The sequence below is a fragment of the Aquila chrysaetos genome, chromosome 6 (assembly GCF_900496995.4).
Source record: "Aquila chrysaetos chrysaetos chromosome 6, bAquChr1.4, whole genome shotgun sequence".
Taxonomy (NCBI): domain Eukaryota; kingdom Metazoa; phylum Chordata; class Aves; order Accipitriformes; family Accipitridae; genus Aquila; species Aquila chrysaetos.
Genome location: NC_044009.1, coordinates 41551350 through 41577077, shown reverse-complemented (window position 1 = coordinate 41577077; position 25728 = coordinate 41551350). Strand labels below are relative to the sequence as shown.

Genomic DNA, 25728 nt, shown 5'->3' with positions numbered 1-25728 from the left:
CAGGAAAGGAGTTCCCAAGACTGTGCAAGTAATTTTGTGTAAACAACAAGTTGAATTATGTAACTAAATCGGTTCACGTTATCATGAATGAAATTATGTCTGATAGATAAACCCTAAAATATGCATAGATAATATTGTTTATCTATCATGCTTCCCAGGCAGAATTTTAAATGTTTTACATTACTATTGCTATTTATAGTATCTCACTGCAGTGATAATGGCTTTAATGTTATCTAGGTTTGGCCAAATATAGTAATCTCTGTGCTATAAAAGGAGGTTTGAAGTCCTCTGTGAAGGGATAAAGGTTGGCTTTGTCATTGAAATTCCTTTGATGAACTGTTTCAAGAAGCTTATTTTAGGGCTGGCATCCAAGCGCGGTGAAAGTGACAGTTTCCTCTCTTCTCCCCTTCACATAGTTCTTATGAATCATGTACTCAACAACATTAACCTGAGCTCAGAGTTTTTTAAACATCTTGACAACTTGAACTGAACCATTTGCAGAAATGAAACAGTCCATTTGCTTTTGCTTTGTAAACGAAAAACATTTTTAACTCATTTTCTCATTTAATTACGTTCTAATGCCAAAAATTCTCCCCTTAAAAATGACCAAATAGTTGCACTTTGGCCGAGTGTCAGGATATTCAGACCAGCCATGTCAACTTAACCTCTTCACCTTATAGGTGTTGTGATGCTTAATTACTTGTTTCAGAAGTGTGTTAAATTCTTAGATTGCAAGGTGCTTTGTAATTGTTTGCTATGAAATTTGTGAAAATTTCAACTAAGCAAACATCATTTGCCTTCCTCCTCCCACTGTCCTCGCATACAGGACATCTAGTCTTAATGTTTCTTGGTGTTAAAGGACTTATCAATATAAATAGCAGTACAAAGCTGAGCTCTGATCACAGCTAGTAGGGTTCCCGGCATACAGCTGTAACTGGACATATTAGTGCTGTGGCTCGCCAAAGCAATGTGCTGCTTAGTGGTATGTTCTTGTTGGTGAGTATAAGCATGAGGCTGTTTTTTCTGGTTTGCTAACAGTGCCTTTTGAAATGCTAAATGGGTTTATGATGTGGCATATCCTACCGAGCCCAGGTCAGACAGTGGGTTGCCTTTGGAGGTAGTTATGCCAATGGGCTGGTTTTGTTCAGGAGCTCATCCCAATTCAGGTTTCATGCTTTTTCATGAGAAGTTATTGAAGCTAAGCAGAAACCAGTTTAATTTTACCATCTTTAATAAAAAAAACTACAGTATGGTGTGTAGAAATTTCTGACACTTCTTCCATGGATATTTCCAAAGGTTCCCCAAATCTGTCATCGCAGCCAAAGTTTATGTAGCTTTAATTTCTATGGACGGCCTCATTGCCAGGAAAGGGCAGGAGCAGTAACTGTTTTTAATATTTGCTGTATAATCCATCTCCCTCCTTGTCTTCTCCCCTTTTTGGGGGGAGGCAGAATGACAAGTGATGGTTTATGTTTGAAGATGAGGAAGAGCAGCATTAAGCAGGAGGAAGCCCAAGACCAGGTTTTACCCATGTCCTGCTTCCTGGTACTGCTCTCCCCACCAGTCCGTGAGCTTTGATCTCCTCCCAAAATGTGTTCATGGGTCGGTTTGTTGTTTCTCAGCATCAAGTCTTAGCAAGATCTCTTACCTCCTTTTCTTCGTTCGAGGCATATGCCCACAAGCAGTAGAAGGTTATTTTTGCAGGTAGGTGGGGGGAAACTGTGTGGGTTTCATGTGGGTTCAGGGGCCCCCTGCATTTAATTGCCATAACTTCTGATTGAGGCTGTAGGTTGAGAAAAGTGAGTAGGAATCGATCAGCCTTCCCACGCCTTTCCCCAAATGACAGCAGTGAATTTTACCTACATGAGAACTCTTCTGTTTCCCTGTCAAGAGCCAGCTCCCGGGAACTTCATCTGAGTCTGACTGGAGCGAACCTTGGCTTTTTAATTTTTTTATATAATTTTTGATAAATTTTTAATTTTTTTTTTAATTTTTTTTTTTAAAGTTAGCAGTAATTTTTAGGAAGTGTGGAAGTAGGTTTCCCTCACGGGTGAAGGCGAATTACTCTGCTCTTACTACCACTAATTGCTTGACTCTTCCTAGCCAATTTGTTGTTTTTAAGAGGATAAAAATCAGTGTCTTTTGGAGAAAGGCATTCAAGCTAAAATCCATGTGTAAACGAATTGCTTATTTTGCAGCCATTGTTACGCCTGGACTTGACATCAAAGCTGTGCAATAAGTCTGGCCGTTAATATTAAACGGGGTGTTTCAACCCAGGATCACTCCCTCTTTTCAATACATGTGTGTCATGGTTCAGTCTTGAAAACTTTTAAGCCAAAGAATAGAGCAGGTTTATATATTTTATCAAATCTACCTCTTTGTGCACGTGCAGAGCACCCTTTAAAAAGAACAAATACATGCTAACTTGTTTAAGTATTCATCTGACTGTCTGCAGATCTTTCTTTTTGAACTGGAAATATATTGTGATCTTGGTCCCTACTGGGAACTCCTGGTGTCTTCAGGGGCATGAGAGAGCCTTGTACCCTCCGAAGAACAAAACAGAAAAATAACCGGCTGCAAGGCACCCCACTGGATGCATTGCTTAAACACATGTGTTGTAATAAAGATAACATCCCAAAAGTGCAGCGTGCCAGGTGATTGCAGATCTGCAGCCACCAGCAAGCCATCAGCAATTAGGAAGGGCCTGTGATGTATAATTCACACCGTGCTATTCTGAGTTTACACAAGGGTCTGTGAAGTTCACAGGGTGATGGATTGAAGAGTGTTAGATGTTTTAATGATGAAATACTGTGAATAGTAATTTGGAGAAAATAATGAAGGTGCCTTAAGAAGTTTACAGAGCAGTATTTTAACTCATCAAGGGTATTTGGATTCTCTTTTTTCTTCAATAGTACTAAAAAGAAATGAAATCTTAAAAAAAATGTAAGTTGGACTGCTGATTGGCCTGGTAGTAAAAACAAATGTATCAAACTTACAGTAAAAAAATGAATCAAGTTATGTTTATTAAACTAGTCCACCCCCAGTCTTCTCTATTGTGGAGTAACCTTGACAAGAAAAATTGAGTCTTCTCTAACCAAAACTTTACTTTTGTAAAGACTTGCTTTCCTCTTGTAAAGACTGGGTTAAATTTTGGTTAACGAACTACTTTGTTATGTAGTTAACATGCAAAGTGGTTTTAAGAACATTGAGTTTTATATAACATTTGAAGAGGTTCTTGTTAAAATCATCCTACCTTTTTGCTTCCTCCTTAGACTGTAATGACTGAAAAGCAAAAATCAGTTCAACTTCTTATTCTGTAATGTACTGAACTTTGCAGAACTATTTAAAGCCCTCTTACAGAAGCTGTAAAACAGAGGCACAGTTTTGGATGGGGATGGATTAACTTCCCTTGTCTTACACTATATTTATATCCATCAACAATTGTTGCTAATTTGTGCATCTGTTCTTACTGGTTTATATAAATATTTTGACACTGGATAAATGATGAAGATGAGACAAAAGCTGAAACCAATTAGTGGAGAAGACCTCTCAAGTGGTCTGGTATCCTGTGACTCAAGTTAGCGCATTGCTAACTTGAGTCTATGTCCTGCGCTAACTGAAAGTCATAGTGTATTTTTTGAACTTCCTCTTTTTTATTAATTTTGCTTGTTAATAAGTGGTTAAAAAGTTATGGAGAGGCTGGTACTGACTATGCAGACTGCATAATTCCATAAATGGTGTTTCTATAAGAAACCAGGCTAACAACAGGTCTCTTCAGAAACAGAGTTAACAGAAATAAGAAGCAACAGAGGAGTGCACAAAACAGCAAAGGAGGCCAAAGGCCAAAGGGATAAAACGAATTTCAGCACACACACACACAAGCACCCCATTGGCAGGGCACTGGCCTTGTGGAATGATAGAGGTGCTCTTTTTAGAAAATTGAGATTTTTCTGTGTCCATTTGTGTTTCTGTTACAAAAGCCTAGAAAGATGCACACAGTTTTAAATGGTGGGAATAAGGATTTGTAAGACCGTGTAGGTTCTGAGGACTTGGAAGTTTGCAGGTAGTTTTCAGAAATTGGAAAGAAGTGTATGTGTGATAAGCTTTCAAAAACAAACAACATACAGGAATATAGGTATTATCTTCCCTGATACCATGACCAGCAGGGATCTTTGTCTGTGGTTGCTGTATGTGTATTTGGCAAATATCTGAGGCTCTCAAAGGCACTGAGAATTCTCAGGATGTTCTGGACCAGTAACCATGTCCCTGTTTGAGCCAAACTCCTACATGAATCCCTTAAATATATAGGAGGATGATCAGGGTTTGAAATCAGCTCCCTCAATTCCAGTTCTGTAGCCCAAAAAGATCTTGGTCCAAAAACCCAATGCAGTGACCACTTGTGAAACTTGGATCTGTGTGACTATCAGCAAAATATTCTCTCCTAGCCTCCTGTTGCAGAGATCTCCTCAGTAAGCAGCATGCAGAAGGCTGCATGACCATGGCTTTGTTCAGTTACAAGATCATCTGTAAACGCCTGTTTGTCCCTACCAGTAGCTGTGCAGAGCATGTGGAAGCACAACTTGCCCTCCCGCATGAAGAGGAAGGTTGAATGCGTGAGGCAGTGGGGAATTTTTCCAGCGGAGAGATAGTAGTGACAGTTTGTTGATCCACCATGTCAGCTCATTTGTTTGGGGTTTTTTGTTGATGTTGGTTTGGGTGGGTTTTTTTTAACTTTAAGCATGATTCTTTGCAGAGCCTGATAGTACACTGGCTCCATTTCCTACTCATTGTGGGGAATGTGTTGCTGATAGGAGATTACTAGGACAACCCTCCTTCTTCTGACAACTACTTAATTTCTGTTATGTCCAAGGCCTGGCGGACCCATACATCAGCGCTGAATGCAGTAGCAGTTTGGAGAGGTGCTTTGTAATATCCTGGATCATGAAGGAGATGAGAGACCTATGTCGCAGAGCTGATGGGATATTTGCGGGGGTGGGAGTTAGGCAAAAAGACAGGAAAGACCAAAAAGCCTTGGAAAGCAAGGAGCAAATTTAGCAATTGTTAGTAATGACTGGAGGAAAGGAGATGAGAGAATGGAAAACAGATGCATACAGTTTTAGATAGTGGACAGTTATGTGCCATGGCAGTTCTGGTGGAGAGCCTCCAATCCCGGGAGCACGCACACCAATGCACTGCTGCTTTCTGCTGCGGCTGTTTCCAAAGAATGAGCTAATAAGAATCAATTTGTAGAACAAAGCAAACAAAACTTTGGCTTCTGCTCAGGGGAACTTGAGCAATTCTAGTTGCAGATCAGGCTTCAACAGAAGCCAAATGCAGATCCATAAAAGTATAATTATTCTGTTTCATTTGGAACCTTTTGTTCTGGATTGCATTCAAAACTACTGTAAGCCCCTTTGTGAGATTCTTTTTCTTTCCAGTCAAGAGAAAAAGAGGCCTTTTGATTTAATAGTTCTACTTTGTTTCAATTAAAAAGGAGAAAAACCCCACGTCGTCCTTGCCTTTCTTCCTTAAGAATCTTCCCTTCTGCAAAATAGCAGCCAGCAGGTCACAGTTTAGGATGACAGGTCTAATGTAGAGACAAAGTTGTGTTACAGAATATAAATGGTAAGTGATATTCTGTTTTTAAGATCTAGTACTCTCTCATTTTCAGCTGGAAACGGAGTAAGATTTTGTTATTGAAATCGGAAGCAATTACAAATTTCTTGCAAAGCCCAAAAACCTTGAAATTGCATATGTGACTTACCTACTGAGCTCCTTTTCCTTGGAAGTATGTAATGGTGGGAGGAGTAAATTGAAAATGGTATCTTCTCTGAAAACTTAAAAACAACGGGAAAAAAAGAGAGAAAATAGTATTGGAGAACAACTGCACAAAACTAAAGCTGTGTTTAAGGATGAAATGTATGATTTTGGAGGGGACCTCTGATTCTGAGAACAGCATAGGAGGATGAAAATACTTGTTCATCCCCTATAAAATGGCACATCTGCTGAGAATCATCCAGGGCTACACTTTTGTAATGCAGAAGCCCAATATGAACTCCATTAGCATTTATTAGATCTGTGTATTTCACTTAAATACATGCATTCACTGGCTTATTTAAGTGTCTTTTGTGTATAGTTTCATCTCTTTTTAGGTTATTTTTCCTGCAGATTCAAGGATCATTTCTAGTGGAGGATCATAAAAGCTGTATTTTGTTGGTCTGTCATGTCCTGCAGCTTTTTATTTTTCCATTATGTATATCAGACACAGCATTTATTGTATTACTAATAACTGAACAAATTCTAAGTTGTCTTGCTGGATAATGGGCACTGCGTAGAAACACCTCCTTGCATTTTTAGTGCCTTACACTCACAAACTCTTGTGTAAGCATCCACTGCTACCAGTTGACCCCACAGGGGAGGTTAGGGCTGGGGAGTGGTAAGGCTGAGATTGATAGTGATTTCTTTAATTTGACTTGGTAGTGAGGCTGATTAGAGCTCAGAAATGCCTGGCTCCCATTATAGAAATGTCCTAACGACTAGACCTTGCCTGCGCTGCAGAGGAATTGTGCAGAAGGAACAAGCAGGGAGTGTGCACAAACACATGCGCTCTTTGTGCTGGGGACTTCTCGTGACTGCTGGCTGTATCTGCAGGGGGAATTAGCACTACATTTCGGCTGGGCTGCTACACCAAACGGGCATCTTTCTGTTCCTCACTAAAATGAAAACCCAGAGAAATTAATTAGTTCAGTTAACATTCCAGGTGGCAGAAAATAAAAGACAGAGGTACTGAAGAGCTGAAGGGACACGAGTGGTGAGGCATGCCACGCTCATCCGGGAGCATAGAGGCTCGACCCACATGCCAGTGTAGGTTATCTGGATTCGGTTTTCCCATGTGCCAGAGGGCGTTTGAGGCCACATCTCCTAGGAGAGGCCCTAACCAAAGAAGGTGTCCTCATTCTCTTTTGTTAACTCTGTTTCATTTTTTTATATGAAAGAATCAAACACTGGAGCAGCGGCTTGAATCTCACTGTCCCATGTCATAGAGCATGCTGTAATCAGCAGGGCAGAGCAGGGCGCTTTCTGTCTCTGTCTCTAATTATCCTGAGTATTTTATACATAATGAGCAGCTGCAGCAGCAGGTCCTGAGGGCACCCCCATTCCCCATCCAAAATAGCCTGTTGTCCGGTTCAGGCTGGATTCAGGCAGAGGAAAAATGAGATCCATGTTTTCTCACTTCTCAGGCAAAGGGTCTTAAGAGACAGTTTCCTTGTTTGCATTCTCACTCCATTTATTTATATATAGCAGGCATTTGCAGAATACTAAGGAATCAAGGATACAAATTTCTGTGTACATTTCTGTTCCTTAAAGATGTGCCAGTCTGTTGTGACAGGCCAGTAGTATTTTAGCTGGCAGGAATGTGGACTCCCAGCAGAGATTTGGCTACAGTCATGTAGCAGGCAGTGCGGATGTGGTAGGGATGTTCTTAAATGCTGGGCACATATCCTTTTTTACTGGAGCTGCTGACTTAGTCTGAGGGCTGTCTGTATTTCTTAATTAAAAAAACCCAAAACAACCAACCAAAAACCAAAACAAACAAACAACCCCCCCCCCCCCCAAACAAAGAAAAAAAAACCAAACCAAAAAAAACAACCCTAGTCAAGTATTCCTCTAAGATGCTATCATGAGGGTCAAACTGAAGTGAAAATTTTTTCTGCTGGATTTTCTAGCCTCAGTGGTCCTTGATTAACCACAGCATGTCTGAAATAACCAGGAGGGGCAGAGGCCAGTGGGATCCTGGGGATGATTTGCTTTTGCCTTTGACTGCTGTTAACTTTTTTTCTGATTCTCTTTGTAAGAATGCTGGTGACTGGCTGTTGTCAACAGGATTTTTTTTCAGTTGCATAAGGACTGAGAAAACAGTATCTGTCTGACTCTTCCACAGTGAATGGCTTTCAAGTTAAGCCATGGCTGCAGTTATTGTGCTCTAGCTGTGACACTATAAATAAAGTTATTAACAGCAATATGTAAATGGGTTTCTATTTTTGTTCCCTGTATTGTTTGCAAAATCTAGGGCAGTTATTCAGTGAGAATCATCTGCTATTTAGCACTGAGCCTACCAGCATTTGATTCTGTGTAGGCTGCTGCTTTTTCTTCCCCCTTTCTTTCTTTCTTTGCACTGGCTTTTAGAATCCAGCTCCTTTGCAAGTTTGTTTGTTGTGGTATATAAGAAGTAGAGTAGCTGTGCTAAGCATTTTCAGGCTTCCAGAGCGTGGCTTGGTACTTAAGAACAGAGAATCATCTCTTGATATCTGAACTATAGAAGCATTAAAAACAACTACACAAACATCAAATACCACAGCTGCTATTTGCCTTAGCGCTATTTGTGCATCTTGCAAATTCCAGTTTGTTTGAAGATCTTTACAGTTTGTGTTTGTTTGCGTGCTCCATTTCCTTCTGCTTCCCTCTCCATCACTCTGGATCTGCCTGACAGCCGTGGACCTGTTCATGCTGGAAACTTGTACCACATTTATGCATGCAGTTACAGTACAGTCCCCCAAGGGAGAGCACAGATACGTTGTTTTAGAAACACTTTACTACAGTCACAACTACTCCTATCTGGAAGAGCAAATTATTCTAATGCAAGGCATCTGTTTAGAAACCTGACTGCATCTGTGCTAGGGACAGGAGCTGTGTTGCTGTTAACATATATACTCTATAAGATATTTCACGAGACAGTTTGTTCAAACTTATTCCTGCTCTGCAAGTGAATTTAGCTCTGGCTTCCTTGAATCCCCTACAGGGAAAGTCCCAACCTGTTTGTCCTGTGACTCATTAGCCACAATTTTATTGCCAGCTATGTTAGCCTTCAGATGGGCATGGGTCCTCTGTGGCACTTTAATTCCATTTCATGCAGCTTTGTGAAAGGCCACCATAACGCTGGGACACCAGCAAGCCGTGTCTCCAGTTTCACTCCTTGCTTGAAGTAGTGGTTAGTTTTGTGGTGTATGTATAACAGATGAATATGCAGAAGTGTTTTGAAGTTGTGACACCCGCTGTTCTGAACTGAACTGAACTTGTCCTTTCAAATGCCCGGCACTTTATTTCATTTTTTTGTTTTTAGTCTTCAAGCCAAAATTGCTGCCACTGTAGTGGCATAGAAAGTAAGCAGAAATCAGCTAGACTGGTTTTGCATAGATGTAGAAAGGTCTGACACAGTAACTTTCCTCTTATTTTTATGGTCTGAGACATGCTACCATAATATATATATATTAAGTGGTCTCTAAGGTGGCTTTCTATGCTATAGAAAAGATCTGATCAGACTCTATTGATTTTATTGGTATTGGTTCACTGGTAAACTAATAACTGTTTACAGGAACTTCATTTGGAGATGATATTTCGTGAATATTGAAAGTAGCAAGCAAATGGCTTAGTGAAATATCTTAATGCATTAACACAGAAATTAAAGTTTCCAATGGAAAATGCATGAGAAAAGCCATTTCGTTATACACAGATCTATTATTCTGGTGGTGCCAATTACAGTAATTCTCTTGAAATCAAGTTAAAATTATATGCCTGCTTCATTATGAGAAGAAACCGCTGATTGCAAAAATCAGGGGAGATTCAGTGGAAAGTTAAAAAGACTTACGTATGCAGTGGGCAGACCTGCCTCACCATGCTCCCTGCTCCAGCATCTCAGGAGAAGATTTTGTGTAGATGTTCCCTGGACTCATGAGGCCAGGATTCACATTTCTGCTTTGCTGTGGTTTTCCCACATGACCCTGAGCCCCTTTATGTATTTTCTTTATATACCATGCTGCTGTGTCTGCAAAATAGTGTGGTGTTGCTTTTCTAGCACTAATGACATTTTAACAATTGCTTAATGCCAGTTCAAAGACTTCATACGCTTAAGAAGGTAGAGATGCAATGGTGCATTTTATTTTATAAAGAAAGAAATTTGAGATGGAGCCAACTAAGTAACTGATCACAGAATCAAATGATGGGCTGTCAAAGATTAGACTCAAGGTGTCTTGATAGCTAGTATCTTGACCAGTATAATAAAACAAAAGTGGTGTTAATGTTTTCTGATATTACAGTATATAATCTGAATGCTATAAAGTAGATTTAACACTGCTTACTATTTATGAAATAACGGTCATATGAAAAGTATTTGGAATATGAGGAATGTTAGGAGATGAAGAGGTGTATAGAATTTAATATTCCCTGTTCAAGGATGATCTTTGCATAGAAACACTCATTTAGTGAGCTGAACTATACTGCCTTTTAAGGAGGAGTGGTTTTACTGCTTATATTGATTGTACAGAATTTCATTATATTTACATTGTTTCTCCATGGCAGCTGGAGTTTTCTGTGTCACCAAAGGGAACCAAAGATAGATGTCAGCTCAAGTGCCATTGATCAATTTCGATGTGATGATAAATCACATCTTAAAAAGGAAACAAACACCTTAACGTTAAATTGTAGCCCTCATAAAGTTGGGAGAACTTTACTCGTGAGTTGAGGATAGCTATTAATTACTGGTTCTTATCAGGTAAGGAAAATTAATGTAGTGTACAATAACCAGATAACGAGTTCAATTTCCTGCAGGATTTTTTCCTTTTCGTTTAATTCTGAAATTACGGCCAATCTCCCTTCTCACTGAAAACATCATGTGTTTTATTATTAGATTTATTATCAGGTTTGTTTACTAATTAATAACAAGTTGATCCCTCAGTTAATGAGCTGTACCATTTTCTTTGGCCAGCCATTTTACATCTCAAAATAACTAACAAAGGATTATATCTTCATTTTAAAGTTCTTCTCCACTGATGTTGCATTGGTGTTTCTCAGAAAAATGGCCATTACAAAGTGTGCACAGTTAAGTTTCTCTATATGCTTTCGGTCCATTCCTCTTTACAGTTTCATCGGTGTCATTTTAAAAACACAACTGCTTTCTCAGAAAAATGGCCATTACAAAGTGTGCACAGTTAAGTTTCTCTATATCCTTTGGGTCCATTCCTCTTTACAGTTTCATCGGTGTCATTTTAAAAACACAACTGGTCGATTCCATTTAAAAGTACAGAAATCAGGAAGCAGCAAGTCAACTCATTTTGACTGTTCCAAAAAGGGCAGTAAGACTCGTGTTCCTATTTTTCAGCAATCGTTTTTCCCAGCAAATGGCCGCTTCAGTTTTATTGATCTAGTAAGCTCCCAAACGTGAATGGTAGTTGTGTATACAGAACATCACATCACTTGTCCATTCTGAGCTTATCCGTGAAACAGTCTGCATATTTTGGTACTTTCTGTCCTTGGGAAAACAAGATAACTATAAGAAAGGCATAGTTGCTCCTTAATGTTTTAAATTATGACATTTATATACCAATGTAATGTTTTCATTATGTAGTGACTTTCCAGAGGGAAAACCCTGACTTACCAAAATTGCAGAGTAAATAAATCACAAAAGGACAGGACGCTGGGGAAGCTAGTGGAGAGAGTGAGGAAGAAGTAAGGTTAGGTTGAAATGACAGCTGCATGCAGAATTACTGCAGCTTTTTGGGTAGGGAGTACAAAAGCGTCATTGTTTCACTGAATATCCATGATACCAGGGAAGAACAGACTGAATGCAGTTTGCACAGCTATGAAGAGCTCATTCTTTCACCATCAAAGACAAAGACCTGAGCAATATGTAACAGAAAGCATCCCGAACTTGGTTAGATGCAACTTAGTTGATCTCTATCCCATGTGCCTGACCCAGGATATACATGTGAAACTGTTAACGGCATGTGCCAAAATTTATTACTCTGTTGCCTTCTCTGACAACTGATTGATTGCTGGCACACAGCCTCTATGCAACAGGTTGTCTTTTGTTTTAATACTTAAGTTTTTAGTTGTTTCCTATTGTGCTGCTTCTATGGCTTCAGTCACTTTTGCAAGCCATTCTCTCGAAGGAGGGCAGGGAGGAATAGTGCCAGACTCCTACAGCTGTGGTGGTAATGGATAGTCCCTTCCTGCAGAATTCTCTTAGCTCTGTCTTCCTTCTTGTTGGTTTTTGGCAGCATTTTGACATCAGAGATTGCTCTAATGCCAGAAAACAGACTGCAAGAATGCTCAAAGTGAAAAGCATGCCTGAAGTTTGAAAACCAGAAAATAACATGGCTTTTCCCTTTTTGTTTTATATGCAGTTCTGGATTTCAGGCTGTCTTGTGGGACAAATGAATCTGAGATTTATTTTGGTGTGGGTTGGATCCAGCTCCAGTTTGGACAGACCTGCCAGCTCTTTTGCACTGGTCAGGCAGACCCGGGTGAGTCTGGGCTTGCTTGGAGCCAAAGCAAAGACACATGGTCGGGGTCAGCAATATGCATGGTTCCTTTGCGCCTTTCTGCAAAAGGCCATGTATATCCTTCAACTTTGCCTTCCTAAACTTCCTTGGGGTTGGAATAGATTTGGCATCTTTCTCACTTATATGGTTTTTCCCCTGACCAGAATGATTGGAAAAATGTCCACATTCCCATCAGTCCCTTCTTAGATACATGAAAAAGGTCCAAAGTCCCTCCTTCTTAGTAACCCAAAATCTCATTTAGGCCGCTTGGATTTCTTTTTTATGTTCGACAGACAGCAGCATCTAATTTGGCTGCAATGATGGAGTAATAAAATTCCTTCCACTCATCTCAAAGACATCCGTAACATGCTCCACCTATAGTTTGGCTGGTAGCCACTGCATAGCTATCTTTATTTGTTTTGCCTTCCCCAAATAGTTTTTCTTCCCAAAAGGCTATTTATTACTCCTGTTTCCAGTGAAGAATCAATCTGGTTAAATATAGCCTGCTGAAATAGGAAAATCTTTTAACTCAAGATGTTTAGAGGGAGAGGGTAGCAAGCTTTTCATGTTTAAAATAAAAAATGAGTACTGATGCTGCTTAGCTATAACTAAGTTCCAATAACTGGGGTTGCTACTCATGCTTGTAAACTGCAAACCTAGGAAGGTCATGGAAAAACTTCTCCCTGTATGACTGGTACAGTCTTCCCCTTTTAGTTGGTGATTTCAGGATCTTAATTTCTTCTCATTTCCTGCATTGACAGTGAAAGACACACCACAGGCATCGAGGTGAGGAGCACTGACCATGATGGAAAGTATGGTGCCATTTTTCTCAGAAGCTCCTGAGTGCCAGCAGGGTCAGACACTCTCAGCAGGGCATTCCCAGGAGCACATTGCTAACGTAGACAGAGCTGCAACCGCAAATGCTGAGAGTTTGTGCTGGAGATGTGCATCTCCAGCTGAGTCCCCCAGGCAGTTCTAACCTCCGGTAACACTCATTTGAGAGCAAACATGGGAAAATCAAGTAAAAGCAGGGTTCTGCAGTTTATATCCTTGCAATGAGCCTTGCTGTCGTCATGCAGTGGCTCTGCGGATGGCAGTCTGCACGTTGCCACTAGTGTCTCTGAGAGCCATCTGGTCTCCTGCTTCTTTGTCCGTTTTTACTCTGTTACCAGTTTCAGTTGGTATGGTCTTGCAGAGTGAACTTCTCAAATAGGGGATGTGGGTTTGGTTTACATTTTTGGCTACTTTGGAAGAGGGACAGGAGGCTTTCTCTCTTTTGCTGTAAAGAAAACGGTGAGGAGGCTCACACAATTTCTGGGCTTTTGGTTTTGTAGGGGGGTTGTGTGTATTTCCTCCTGTTTTGTGTTATTCTTTCTCTCTCTAAAGTATTGCTTTGCTTATCACAGCATTTGTGTACATATGTGCCTTCTCACCCTCTTGAGAAAGTGGGAGCCAGGATGACTGCTCTTAAGATGGAGCACTGTCAGGGTGCATGAGGGAGTCCCACCTCCCAAGGGGGAGCTGTGACAGCTGATGTGTCACAGAAGTGCCAGGGCTCATTTGGAACAATAGGTGATTTCCAATACCAAATGGATCTTCTCTGAAATGACCATATAAGTTTAGGAAAGAGACAGTATCTTTTTACTGTTGGGGTTTTTTTTCCATGACTGTAGGAAAAGGAAATATTTTAACCTCTGGTCTGTCTGATGTCCTGCTGTTCTGGAGAATGTTTTTTGCATCTCTAAGGCTAAGACCTTAGCCTGTCGCATAGACATCCCTCGAGAGCAAGGCTGATATACTGTTGAGACCTGAGTTAGTCTGGAAGTAGTTTACAGCCTTCGTTGGACCAGTCACTGGGCTGACACTCAGCACGGTGATCTGTGGGGGTCACTTCACCCTCCTTAGGTGGGTTTTGCTGCCCTTGCTCACATTTGTGCTGCTTTACCTAGACATGCTGCCTGACCACGGTTACTGTGCCACTGCTGTGAACTTGTCCTCAGCTTGTTTGGGTTTGTCCTTTTGTTGTTGCTGCTCTTAAATTCAGGAGGGAAAGAGCATTCTGGAATGTGCTCACTTAGTGTTTCTGGAAGCTGAAATCCTTTCTGTGCATAGGGTGGGTAGAAGAGTGAGCACACAGAAGACCCCCACAGTCATCCCATCCCCCAGTGGCTATAGCTGGGAAACAGAAACTGGGTATATCTTGATGCCATGTCTATTATAGGAACTTCTAGATGAACTTAATACCAGTTTATGCCACTGGAGCTGGAAAATAACTTCTGGGCTTGCAGTGCTGGCGGGGAACTGGCTTTTAAACAGATGTCCAAGTGCAAAAATTGACTCATTTACCGAACTGCTCAAGAGATGCTCCCACCTTGGAGATACTCAAAAGACATCTAAACATGGTCTTGGGTAACCAGCTCTAGGTGGCCCTGCTTGAGCAGGGGGTTGGACAAGATGACCTCCAGAGGTCTTTTCCAACCTGAACCATTCTGTGATTCTGTGAAAGCCTAGTTTGGAGTTAGGGGCTCGACCCAGCCCTTCAAGTGAGTGTTTTACCATCTTCATCCCAACCCGTCCTTCTTCTTTCTTCTTCCTTTTTCATAGCATGACTTAATGACATGCAACACCAACAGCAGTGGATGGTGTTGTAAAATGACAGTAGCACCCTGAGACACTGTCCTCACCCATTAGCCTAGTGAATTCACTGACAAGGGCAGACTGTGTCTACAGCAAATGGCTTTCTCTTGTTACACCTTTGCTTGTGAATGCTTGTATTTAGTGAACAATGATTATTTTTTTATGGTACATTAACTTTTTCTTCTCTTGTAGGTGGCGTTCATTGCAGTAAAATACCATGGCTTTGATTCACATGCAGTCAGATGCACTTCGCTGTTTTTATAAGTCATTAAAGCTCACCGAGTCTGGGGTTTTGTTATGTTTCCCATGCAGTGGCTGTGGTGTTTGGTTTCCAGTAACACATGGTGTTTATATTCATGACTGGCATTACCGTTGTGATGGTGATAGGGTTTGTGTTTCTTGCTTTGCCTGATTTATGTTGTGGCTGGCGTGCATGGCACGCACATGTCTTGAAATAGAACACTACTGGTTTTTAGTTTTTACGTTAGAAGCACTGATGATTTAATTTAGCATTTTGAATAATCCTGCAGTTGCAGGGAAACGTGGCTGTGTCCTGTCCCTCCTTTGATGACTCTGTTATCTTCAGACATTTAAGGCTGTACTTCAAAATCATTCTCTGTAGTTGCGTGTGGTTTTTAAACGTCTTATGTGGGTTTCCTGCTTCCCACCTTGTCCTAAGCTGTTCCTACTCCTTAGGTGGTTCTTTGCTTTCTGCCAAGACCTCTCCCCTTCCCACACTCTTGCTAAGAACCTTATCCTTTGCCATCTGAAAGATCCTGTGATGCTTCTGCCTTAGGGTACATTAGCCGTGCAGTCACAGCAAGGATCACCTGAATTACAGGAGCTAGTTTTAAATGACCTGCAGTGGTAGGACCCAAGGTGCAGTGGGATGGACCTGAGCACAGGCTATGAAAGCAGCCCAAGCTGGGCAGGCTGACACTGCTTATCTCTGGGTTGTTGCACTGAGGCTTCTGCTGGTACCTGAGCTGCCTGTCTGTGTGTATCTTAACTATTCTGAGAATGCATTACAGACCAAAAAATGGGAAAGCTGAGCTCAGAACTTTGGGAATTTTATCCTCTTGGCTCTGCATCTTAGCTGCTCCTCTCTCCGTTTCACCTCACTCTGCCTTTGCAGTTATGCGAAGCACTCTGCAAAAAGCATCTAGACATCCTGCTCATGGAGGTCTCACAGTCCACAGTGGTGCTGGTGGTTTTGGTAAGGGCCAAGCTCAGGCAGAAGCTGGTATCCTGGTGGCAGCAGCAGCTAGAGCTGTGTGCCCAGCCTGCCCTGTGCTGCCCATCAGCCCTGGGCTCTTGGAATCAGCAAGAGCCAGCAGCACAGGGATGCTCCAGTCCATGTATCCGCCTTTCCTGCTCCCCTGCCTGGGGCTTGGGCGAGAGCTGGCAGGTATCAGGCTGGTCCCTAAGCAGAGGGGAGGGTGGCAGGATCTGGAAGCTACTCAAGGCCCTTATCATCTTTCTTCCCTGTCAGCGTCATGAGCCACGTAGGGCAACAGGCACAAAATTGAGCTTGCCTTGTACAGCTATGAAATCTTGAGCCAGTCCTTGCTGGAAATAGCAGCTGAAATAGGAGCTTAGGAAAGTATTCACCTCTACCCTATAACACAATTTGTGGTACTTTTCAACCAAAGTTGAACAGAAATAATTTAAAAAAAAACTTATAAAATGAATGATAACTCCCCTTTTCTTGTCTGTCTTTCCCAGAAATAAACCAGGTTTTTGTCTTTTTTGAGGTCATACCCTGGTTACTGCTGGACAAAACCCAATCAGATGGTAAATCTGAAGGCAGTGACGGAGTGGAAAATATATCAAGAGCTCTGAAACCATTACAACATTTTAATTACATGCTAAACTTTTTTCCACAAAGCAGTAGCCTTCCAGATGAAGGGACTGGGACCCAGGGCTGATAATAGTTGCTGATGCCCAGGCTGCAGATTGTGTGGTCAATCTTTTCCAGTCAGCTTCAGCTAATAGTACTTCTAAACCACTGCCTTACTTAACTCACGATATTTTATAGCTATAATAATTATTTCATTTGACCTTTTGTTGACCACTGTCATTTACCCCACATTTTGGCACAAGAAAGGCCTATTACTGGCATTGTGCTCCCACCAGCAAGGAAATGCCTTGCCCTCCGAGGACTGACAAATAGTTGGCTAGAGTTGTGCCCTTCATCACAGTCATCCATCACCATCATCCTTTAACAAAATCTTTTCATTGCTAAGGGTAGTCTGACATGAAAGACTGAAGTGTGGAGTGAGGACCTAAGGGTAGTGGGGAATCTGTGTGTTTAAGGCTCCTAGTCTGGATAAGATGCACTGGCAGGACTGGGAGATGCTCCTGCAACCTCACTGCATGCACGTTGTGTGTGTCAGGAGATTTAGTGGGCTTCATTTTTAAAGAAAAGCTCTGACTAAACACAGGATGAAGACCATGTGCTGTTCCCTGATGGCTATTGTAAGAGAAATCTACTTTTTTCCTAGTTGCTTCTGGGCTATTGGGTATTTTACAGGGAGAAGACTGAATTTAAGTGTTACTGGGGCTAATAACAAAAGGAACAGAAGTGGCATGGCACAGCACCACGTACATGGGTTCCCATTCCTCCCTTACGGGTCATTAGCAGGGTTGGGAGCAATAAACCTGGTTGCTGACTCTGCTGCTGGAGCCGCACTGCTAGCAGGAGTGTGTGCAAAGAACAGATGAGGTGCGAGGAGTAAAATGTGATTTAGTGGCTTTCAGAGCTCTCTGTTGAGAGCAGAGGACAGAGAGGCTTCAGGCTGGGTTCCTGTTTGCAAGGGCTGTTTTCTCTGACGGTCATGTGCTGTTCTTTCTCCAGTCTCCTGCCACAAATGTGTCTTCCCCCTCTCTGTCTTCACTTCCCAGATTACTGCTTTGTCCTCTGCTGTCTCCCACGTGGTCCTTTCCATACCCTGATGAGGTTTTCCATTCCCTCCAGCCCACATGTCCCAGGCAGTGTCTTCTGATAGCTCAGTGGTGTAGCTATTTGGTTGCAGAGCAGGTCACGCAGCTGCCTCAAGCCTGTAGTGGAATATGCTCAGGTGCTTCAAGAGGTTCATAGGTTACTTGGTTAGCTGACATGCAAGAGAGGCGAGGGGATGGACAGTGCAGGTAGCTAACTTCATGTTAATCACAAAGCGTGCAAAAACTAGGTCATGCAAAGGACTTAACATGTAACCAATTCTAGGTAGGTTTTCATATAAAGAGGAAAAGGCATGTGCTGGGTGAAGATCTTGCCCTTATTGCCGAGCATCATGTGCATGTTCAAGAGTGAGAAGAGACTTGAAGCATCTAAAAAAATACTTGCAATTCATTCCCTTGCTTTAGATAAAACCAAACTTCTTTTCCATTGACTTCCCTCTCAAAAATTATCAAACTGCCTTTGTTGAAATTGTTTTATGCATCCCTCTTTCCTCAAACAAAACACTCATTCCAAGAAGCATCTCATGTCGTAAATGTTGGCTTCCTAACAGGGGCATCAATATTAACTTCCCAATATTGCTACCGGCTTGTGTGCAGAATACATTTCTGATTCCCATCATGTAACCTTTCCAGCTTTTATTCTCATAATAAACCCTTTTGTAGTGCTTATAATTGTAGTTTTCTAGAACTCAGCCAGAGCGCTGCATGTGGAGCTGCAACTGTGCTGTCCTTGGAAGTGCAAGACAAGGATCAAGGTGAAGGAGATAGATATCTGCTGAATTTGAACAAAGAGCAATTTGCTGGTCACCCATAGAAGGTTACAAGTTTGAGAAAATGTTGTAATCAAGTAGTTTCAATTTGCAAAGGCATAGGGCTCTGCTGATTACTTCATTTGCCTGGTTGAAAATACTGCTGTGATTTAACTTCTAGGAATGTCTAATCCATTTATCTGGCATGATAGTAATGGGGAATGGAGGGAGCAACCTTCAGTCATTTATCCATGTTTCTTAGGACACTATGCTAGTACTAATTTTCTGAATCAGGCATGAGGAGAAGGCTCAGGGCATCCCTGTGTAGTACTTTCAGATATACTCATTGCTATCTGAACATCAGAGCAGCAATTACTCTTTATTCCTCCTGTTACGACACATGGCTCTTGCAACACACACATGAGCAAAGAGCGTGAACGTGTCCACAAGTGAGGAATTTGCAATTTGCCCCATGCTGGAAGAGGAACATGCTTGCAACAAGACAAATTTTATTACTGCCACAAGAACTAGAGACATTTCGTATTTGTACATTACATATTAACACATACTTAATTTGCTTCATGAGCAATACAGACATCTCTAAGATTTCAGTTGATTTCAAGTATATTTCTTTGGGAGGTTTACTTTTATTTGTAAATATGTGAAATCTTGATTTATTTTTTGTGTATTTTCTCAAGCGTTTAAAAAAATGGCAAAGTGTATTTTGATTCAGACATCCCTGCATTCCTTTCTTGCTTTTTTCTTGTATATTTTAGCTTCAGTCTGACTAACAAGGAAATATTTAATGCAGTATGTTTGGTTGATGTTGTATTGGAGTTGAAATGTAGAAGGAAGACGTGAAAAGCATGCCAGAATTGAAATGTGTTTCAGGATTTTTGCAAAAAATGCTTGTGAAAATATTTTTGTTGTCTTTGCTTTCTGTCTGAAGACATTGCAGGGAATTCCAACTGAAAACATAGCCTCTGCAATTTGTCTAAAACATGTTGCAGTTTTATTTTACAAAAAAGAAACAATTCCAAAGTGCTTGTTATTTACACTTCTAATTGCTCTTCCTATTCAAGTACAGCTTGATGCAATAATTAACTTCAAAGAAGAAATCAACCACTTGATAAATGTTCCAATATAGAAGTATAGCTCATTAATTTTATATTTATATAAATGTGTGTGCATATATACATGTTATCTTAGATCTATATCGACAGTCTGGTGCTTGTTTTACTGAATAGTTTTAAATTTAGCATAATGGCTGTGTTTGATGGCAAATCAGTATTTTCAATGTTGTAATTATCAATGAAACAGAATCTTTTTCCAGTTTAAAAAAAGAAAATCTTTGCAGTACAACATTAAAATTGATTAATTGAAATCAAAGAATCATTATTAATACTTGTGATTCAAAGAATTATGCTTTCAAAACAGTCCATACTGCTTTCAGAGGGCTTTCCCGGTCCATCGTGGGCGGATGGGAGCGATTCGCTATCCCTGTTGCAATAGCAGAGGTTTGCCTCAGTTGGCAAGGGCTGCACTTGTCATTTGACAGAAAGTTGGGCGATGCCTGCTTGCAGCCTTACCGAGAGGAGCTCCTGAGCGCTGTAGGTGTATATTTTTATAGTGTTTCAGGGGCTAAGCCAGCTGGAAGGTGTGGTACAAATGGGAGGTTTCATTTCTGTAGTTCTTTAGAAGCTGAGCAAAAAAAAAAAAAAAAAAAAAAGCAACGAGTGAGAAGCTGGGGGATGAGTAGAGTAGAGTAAACCAGTGTAGATTTCCTTCTCCAGAGAATGAAGAGTATAAAAGCCCGATGGTAAGTCTTCACCAGGACAGCGCAGTGTGTTAGGGCATGGCCAGCCAGCCCTGCTGCGCCCAAGCCTTTGCCCCGGCAGCACACGGTGCCGTCACGCCTGGCTTTGTGCATATATAACGTCGCAGGAACGTGTCTGCCAGGCACACGGTACAGGGCAGGGTGCGTGCGTGGAAGCAGACCACCAAAGCCGGGGTGAAAGCTGTGGTAGGCAAGTGAAGGTTATTCACTAGAGAAGGGCTTCATTTTGTGGCTGCACTTTGACAGCAGGGGAAGCGGGCAGAGGAGTGTGGTTTTTCTGCAGGGGAGTTAAGACACAGGCGATGTTATTGAGCTGAGAGGTTGAGGAATGTGAACAAAATGGGTAAGTGTTGATTTTACAGCTGGACCGATCTCGTCATTGTGTAGGAGTGCCTTGTTAACGATGACTGATGGCATTATCATGCCACCACCAGCTCCTAGCATACTGGACATGGGGCAGGGGTGGGGGCGTGAAGGGCTTGTGGGGTTTTCTCACCCTTTCTAATCTCTGGAGAGGATGAGGCTGTGCCCCTCAGGGCTTTACGTGTGATAGAGGCTGTATCATAAGGTGGCATTAGGGGTGCTCATCTCCTTGTTGCTATAAGGCTGGGACACCCCTACATGCCTCCCCATCCCTAGACTTCTACCCCAGAACTTACACAAATATCAGCAACAAATTTTGTGACACTTTCATATTTTTTTTTCTCTTTTTTCCCAAGCATCCTCTTTGCAGACATAGAGGGTTTCACAAGTCTGGCCTCCCAGTGCACTGCTCAGGAGCTGGTCATGACGCTGAACGAGCTCTTTGCCAGATTTGATAAGCTAGCAGCTGTAAGTTTTCTATTATAATTCTGATTTTTTTTTTCCTGTTGCAAGAATGACATACTGTGCTGGTTCACTGGATTTCTGTAAATATTCACTGCCCTAAAAGGCAAGCTATTGCAAGCATGAATATAATCTGAACACTTCTCTCTTCTTTATTATTATTATTAATTTTTTTTAGGAGAACCACTGTTTACGTATCAAGATCCTGGGTGATTGCTATTACTGTGTGTCTGGGTTGCCAGAAGCAAGAGCTGACCATGCACACTGCTGTGTTGAAATGGGAATGGATATGATAGAGGCCATCTCGTAAGTACCATATTCCCCATGGAGAATTTCAGAACAAATAGTAAGTAGATTCTCTTTCCCGTTAGGTTGTCCTTACATTAGTAGCAAGATAGCCAAGCCAGGGAACTGATGCCAGCAAAAAGGGAGACCAGCTGGAACAAGAAAACAAAATGCAGTAAAGGTTTGACAGCAGAAAGACACACACTTGAGTCCATTACAGCCGTGTGGATATCACAGCTCAATCTCCTGATGAGAAAGGCAAAGGTTACTGTAATTACTGGAAGTCTCATTCCCAAAGGAGGATTCCAGTGAATTACATAAATGTGAAATCAGAGGATTAATAATAACTTTCATTCACTCTTCACTTTCCTGTCTTTAAACCAGCTTTTCACTCACCTTACAATTCCTCTGCGAAGGTCTGTCTTGTCTAGTTTAACTAATCCTTTTCCATGTGTCCTATGCCAAAAAGGTCAGATTCAAGACTTTCTTACTTTAGTTAAATTAATTATTGAAGAAAACCATAAAGTTGGTCTGATACAAACTGGGACAGATCCATGGTGGTTTCTCTTTTATTTCCACTTACTTCCCCATCTTTATTTTTTTCTTTTAAAATCTGTTCTGAAGCTTTACCTGCTCCTAGTAATCAGACTAGCAGTCTTGTGTTTGTCCAGACCACTCCTGTCTTTAGAGACTAACAAATATGAGACCCATATCTAGTTATATTACTTGGAGGACTGCAGACAATGTTGAATATTGTTTGCATCAGACGTGAGTTTTCACAGGCCAATTCTTTCAGAACTCAGGTAGGGAAGATTTATTTGGCCATCTTGAGTGTATGCAAGTTTAAGCACAAAGTTTAGTCAGTTTTGGATGGTAACTGAGCTGACCTTAGTACCTACACCATCCCTGGTGCACAGAGACTCTGCTTCTTTTTCCCTTCTCTTTGAGTTTTTTATTTTGTGAAAGCATCTTCTAAAGTATCCATGGTACCAACAGAGAAGTAGAAGATCTCTATGCAGTTCTCCTCTCATTCCGTTCAGTAAATTGATGGAGTTTCCACTTCATCTTGATAAAAACTAGAGCTACCTATTTGCTGAGCTTGATACCGTGCATCCTTACCATTTGAATTTCTGCAAGGACATGAATAGACACCCACACTTCTCAGCCTCATTTTCATAACAAAGATACATAGTTTGAAAAGCAGTGTTTTCACCCAGGAGACCCCATTCAAAGAGCAATACACAGCAGCATTCCTTTGCTTTGTATACAGTGTATACTGTCAGGACTTCCTACCTTTACTTTCCTGGTTTTAAACTCCGTTGCTTTGCACCAGTCTCCTTTTGGGGTTTGTATGCAAAACCCCAAATAAAAGGAGTTACAAGTAACTAGTTTTCAGTAGCCCTTGAAAGGATGCTATTTCTTCCACGTGAAGTACAATTAAGTGACAGGTGACAGAGTGTCTTGTCAAACACGAGAAGCAGCAATTCTTAGCCACCAGCCCTACAAAGAAGATACTGTGTACATTGTCCAGAAAAGTCTCACTTTCTGCACTAGTTGGCCTGATGAAATCCAGAGACCTTGACGTTGCTGTGTAATCCCCCACAAGGCTGAGTAACACCAGGATGTTTAGACTTCATTGATTAACTGAAACCCACCTTACCTTGACATAAACATGGAGCTGAAGTGCACTCAATGTTTGTTTATAAATAGCTCTTCAGCAGCCTTTAAAACTTGTTTCCCACTTGATGTATGATGAATGCATTTAACAATCTTATCTCTTAATAAGTCTGGAAGGTGACTGTTCTCACTACACCTGCTCCCCCCCCCCCCCCCCGCCGCCCCCCTCCTCCCCTAAGGATCAAGATAAGAGGTTTCACAATTAAGGTAACCAGTAGCTACTGAACATTTGATTGCAGGGTTCACCAACACTGGGCCCTGCCTGTAGGCTGATTTCATCTGTGCACAATAACAGCAGGGAGTGTTACCCCAGATCAGAAAGATAGCATTATATTTGCTGTACTGCTGGTATAAATGAACTTAAAAAAAAAAAAAAAAAGGAAGGTAACAAAGGATATTTCATTTTTCTATAAAGAATAGCCAAACACATTTGTTTGCTGCAAAGTCTGGAGAAAGTCACCTTCTGCTCAACGACTCTACTGGGAGAAGTTCCCTGGTCTTGTGTCAGTAACATAGCTTGGCAGTGGGTGCAGTAGGGTTTGTAGCACTCATGCAGCATGTGCTGTACCCACACTGCAGCTGCTGTTGTCCTTGCAAGGGTTATGGCCGCAGCTGCATTTTCATTACCCCAGTTCCTATTGCTTTCCCAAGTATTGTGATTGGAGCTCTTTCAGTTTGTAAGCCTGTGGCAACTTACCCATATGCAGCTTCCCTTCCCTGCCAGAGAATCTCTGCTGCTTGTTAATAAAAATAATGAATGTCACTTCAGCAAGTAGATAGTGAAATGTAAGATAGGGATTGTAAGGAAAAAGGATCTGTAAGAGGGTAGGAGCTGTTTCAAAAAGAAGTCATCTTGAACAGTCTTTTAAGGGGCATATTACACTGTGAGGAGTGAACTAGAGTCCAGAATTGGTTTATCTTTAATCACTCATCTTCATTAATAACTAAAGCGTAAATATTAGATCTGTGTTGATGTTAGGAAGTTGGGAGGACTTGTCTGTCCAGAGGATGTTATCTAGAAAGGACTAGATGAACCTGAAAACCAAAAAGGTTGAAATCTGATAGGTATGAAGTACAACTTCTTGCTGCAAGGAATTAACAGCTCAAAGGAAAGGACTGTGCTGTGTGATGTAGGTGAATTTACCTGTGAAACATGGACATTCTGGGAATGATGCGAACAGCAGTAACGAGAAGCAGAGTTGTTCTGGTGGCCTCATCAAGACTTTTCCCTACCCACATTCCTAAATATATTTTCCTTGTGAACAGCTCTTGAAGTTAACTTTTGCCCTAAAAGGGCAAAACCCACAAAGTATTCCAGCAGTCATTTTGGAAGTAAGCAGAACATCCAAAACCTTATTAAAATCAGAGCTTGAGTATTTGTAGCTGCCTGTTTGGAGTGACTGCAATAGATGTGGTTCTCTGGTTTTGCTGCTCTGACTGCAGCTGTAAGCCCTGTTCAAGCTTTCCAACTGCAGTGGGGTATTTCACACACATATCATGTTTCATCTGTGGAAGAGTTGATGCTTGGTGCCGTACAGACAAATTAAGATCTCTGAAATCATTTCCTTTTTCTCTTTGCAACATGCTATTACTCTTAATGAGGCTGAGTGCTGGCAGGTTATGTCCAGCTTTGGTATGGAAATCAGAGACCAGCACTTTATTCCTTTTACTGCCCCAAAGATTTCTGTTTCATGAGTTCTCAACTTGAGCATGAGTTCAGAGTACATGGATTTACTCCAAGGGCTCCCCTTTCTAATTAGTACTCTGCTTGGCCAGCCAGGCCATCCAAAAGCAGTGCAGCTGGTCTGGCTTTGTTTTGTTGTCCTGTTGGTGTTGAGCAGCACCGTGTGTATGCGTGAATAATTTATGGGTCATTATGGATTTTTGTGTTCTGGGTGCAAGTTTGTGCCACCGACTACAACCATGCAGTCCTTAGTGATGTCCTTTTTTCCCACATCTCTTTTCAGACTAGTCCGGGAGGTGACGGGAGTAAATGTCAACATGAGGGTTGGAATCCACAGCGGGAGAGTTCACTGTGGGGTCTTGGGCCTTAGGAAGTGGCAGTTTGATGTGTGGTCCAACGACGTTACGTTAGCCAACCACATGGAAGCAGGGGGCAAAGCTGGGTAAGTTGCTTCATCAAAGCTGTCGTGTCAATCTGTGTGTTGTTTTGTGTCTGACGTGTCACGGTGACGCGGGGAAATGGGGGACAGAGGTTCAGAGAGTCTGTATGTCTGTAAAATGAACTGTGGTTGTAGTGTTCCACGTCTACATGTCTTTGGTTACAGAAAGTCTACAAAATCCCAAGATGGGCATATCCTTCTGTGGTAAGAACTGAATTCCTTCTTTGTGAAACAAAGCTGACAGATACAGCAGAAATGAGCAAGCCTGTGCAAACACTAGCAGAGCTGGTCACGGTTACAAAGAGATGTGACCATAA

The 25728-nt window shown here is 41.5% G+C and overlaps 1 protein-coding gene across 1 annotated transcript in view; it reads left to right on the top strand.

The window, feature by feature from the left end:
* The window catches only part of ADCY5 (adenylate cyclase 5), a 222045-nt gene that overhangs the window by 139492 nt on the left and 56825 nt on the right, over positions 1-25728 (top strand). The window contains exons 4-6 of the mRNA XM_030016802.1: positions 21221-21332; positions 21505-21632; positions 25256-25414. Coding sequence (XP_029872662.1) covers positions 21221-21332; positions 21505-21632; positions 25256-25414 — 399 coding nt within the window. The remainder of the gene's footprint in view (positions 1-21220; positions 21333-21504; positions 21633-25255; positions 25415-25728) is intronic.